At 35.8% G+C, this 1756-nt stretch overlaps 1 protein-coding gene across 1 annotated transcript; it reads left to right on the plus strand.

Annotated features, from left to right (window-relative positions):
- Positions 1 to 6: 6 nt before the first annotated feature.
- On the plus strand, positions 7 to 1741 carry LOC113214742 (uncharacterized; the record flags this gene model as incomplete). The annotated part of the gene is made up of 5 exons (XM_052276547.1): positions 7 to 162; positions 556 to 747; positions 906 to 1286; positions 1380 to 1487; positions 1634 to 1741. Coding segments are annotated over exons 1-5 (883 nt in total), but the record flags the coding sequence as incomplete, so codon positions are not given.
- Between the last annotated feature and the right edge of the window lie 15 nt (positions 1742 to 1756).

Genomic DNA, 1756 nt, shown 5'->3' on the forward strand with positions numbered 1-1756 from the left:
CAGGAGAGGAACGCACACGCATAGCTGGCAATGGCAACAAAGTGTTGGCTAGTCCCTCTAGGGTTGGAATGGCAAGCACCTCTCAATTGAGTCCATCCAAGCATAGTAAAAGTGCTACACCCACCAATAAGACTCCCTCTTGGACCATCCAAACTGTTACCGGTTCGTAGGAGTTTCCTTACTATTAAATTAGAATGATTAGAAATTTGTTGTCAGTAAGCTCCCTCACTGCTGAGTACTGGTTATAACTGGCTTGCTATATTGGGAGCACCCTTCAAACTTATCTTAAGTGTTGGCATGCCCTCTTTTTTTTTTTAAATCAGAAGTCTTTCTTTATATGTGTATCTTTTAAAAGACTAATTGTGAAATCTATGATTGGAGGTCGAAACCAATTGATCTTATCAGTTGAATGCTAGACACATTACCGTTCTTTAAATGCTTTGGTTGAAGACTTCTTTACTGTCACTGAAGAATCTATTTTATATCTATTAGTTAGGATACATTTTCTTGACTCTAAATATGAGAATAATTTTGACTGTTGTAATTTTTTTACAGATCAACCTTCAGGTTTTACGGTAACAAGTCCTGTTCTAAAAGAATGCGCTGCTAATAATGGGGTGAGCGTGAGCTTAGTCGATACTCCCTCCAGAAAAAGACTGTCCAGCACTCCTCGATTGAGTCCATCTAAGCATTTCAAAAGTACAAGTCCCAGCAAGCTACCATCCTGGACCATCAAATCTATTCCTGGTAATCAGAGTGGCTTCACTAAATACAATTAAAATAGAAAGTTGTTAAAACAGTTCTAATGTGTGATAATCTTATGTTAGATTCTGAAATTAGAATGCCTTGTATACTTTTGCACCAAGTGTTTTTCTGTAACACTAATTAAATGTTTATCTTTCCAGTTAAATCACCGTCTCGCCCTCTAGAGAACACTGAGATTTCCAGATGTTCTCCGAAGCCTGTTGACGTTACACCCAGAAAATTGATTTCATCTTGGACTGTGCATGCAGCTGAAAATATCAGTACAAGTGATAGAGGTCATAACAATTTTATTTCCGGTAATTTTATCAGTCCCTTTTATTTTCATTTTTTTTTTTTGAAATGGCAATCCATTTTTCTGTTTTTTAATGTTCTAGGCCAGTCTGTGGGGAGCCCTGCTGACAAGGCACATGCCAGAAAGGTTTCTTGTGGTTCTGAAGCTACTCCTTCTCTAACTGTAAATGACACTGGTACTCCCAACAAATTGTTATCTCTCCATGGTACCCATTCTAAGACAAATAATGGTAAGCCTGTCATGAAGAGAGCATTGAATTTCTAAATGCATTGCACATTCTTGTTTGTATGGTTTTTTTTAAAGTGATAAATTTTAATTGCAGTTCAGAAACAAAATATCAATCTGGGAAAGTCCATTGATAAGGATAACTCACCCTCTAAAACTATTGGAAATACGAATAGTTTGTCTAGCAAACAGATATCAGCCAAAGGTAACATCTATTTTTTTTTAAATATTGTGTTACTTGTGACACAATAATGATTTTATTAGCCTGTCATGAAGAGAGCATTACATTTCTAATTGCATTGCACATTCTTGTTTGTATGGTTTTACTAAAGTAATAAATTTTAATTGCAGTTCAGAAACAAAATATCAGTCTGGAAAAGTCCATTGACAAGAATAACTCACCCTCTAAAACTATTGCAAATAAGAATGGTTTGTCTAGCAAACAGATATCAGCCAAAGGTAACATCTATTTTT

The sequence above is a fragment of the Frankliniella occidentalis genome, unplaced genomic scaffold, assembly GCF_000697945.3.
Source record: "Frankliniella occidentalis isolate FOCC.00 unplaced genomic scaffold, Focc_3.1 Scaffold3367, whole genome shotgun sequence".
NCBI classification, from domain to species: domain Eukaryota; kingdom Metazoa; phylum Arthropoda; class Insecta; order Thysanoptera; family Thripidae; genus Frankliniella; species Frankliniella occidentalis.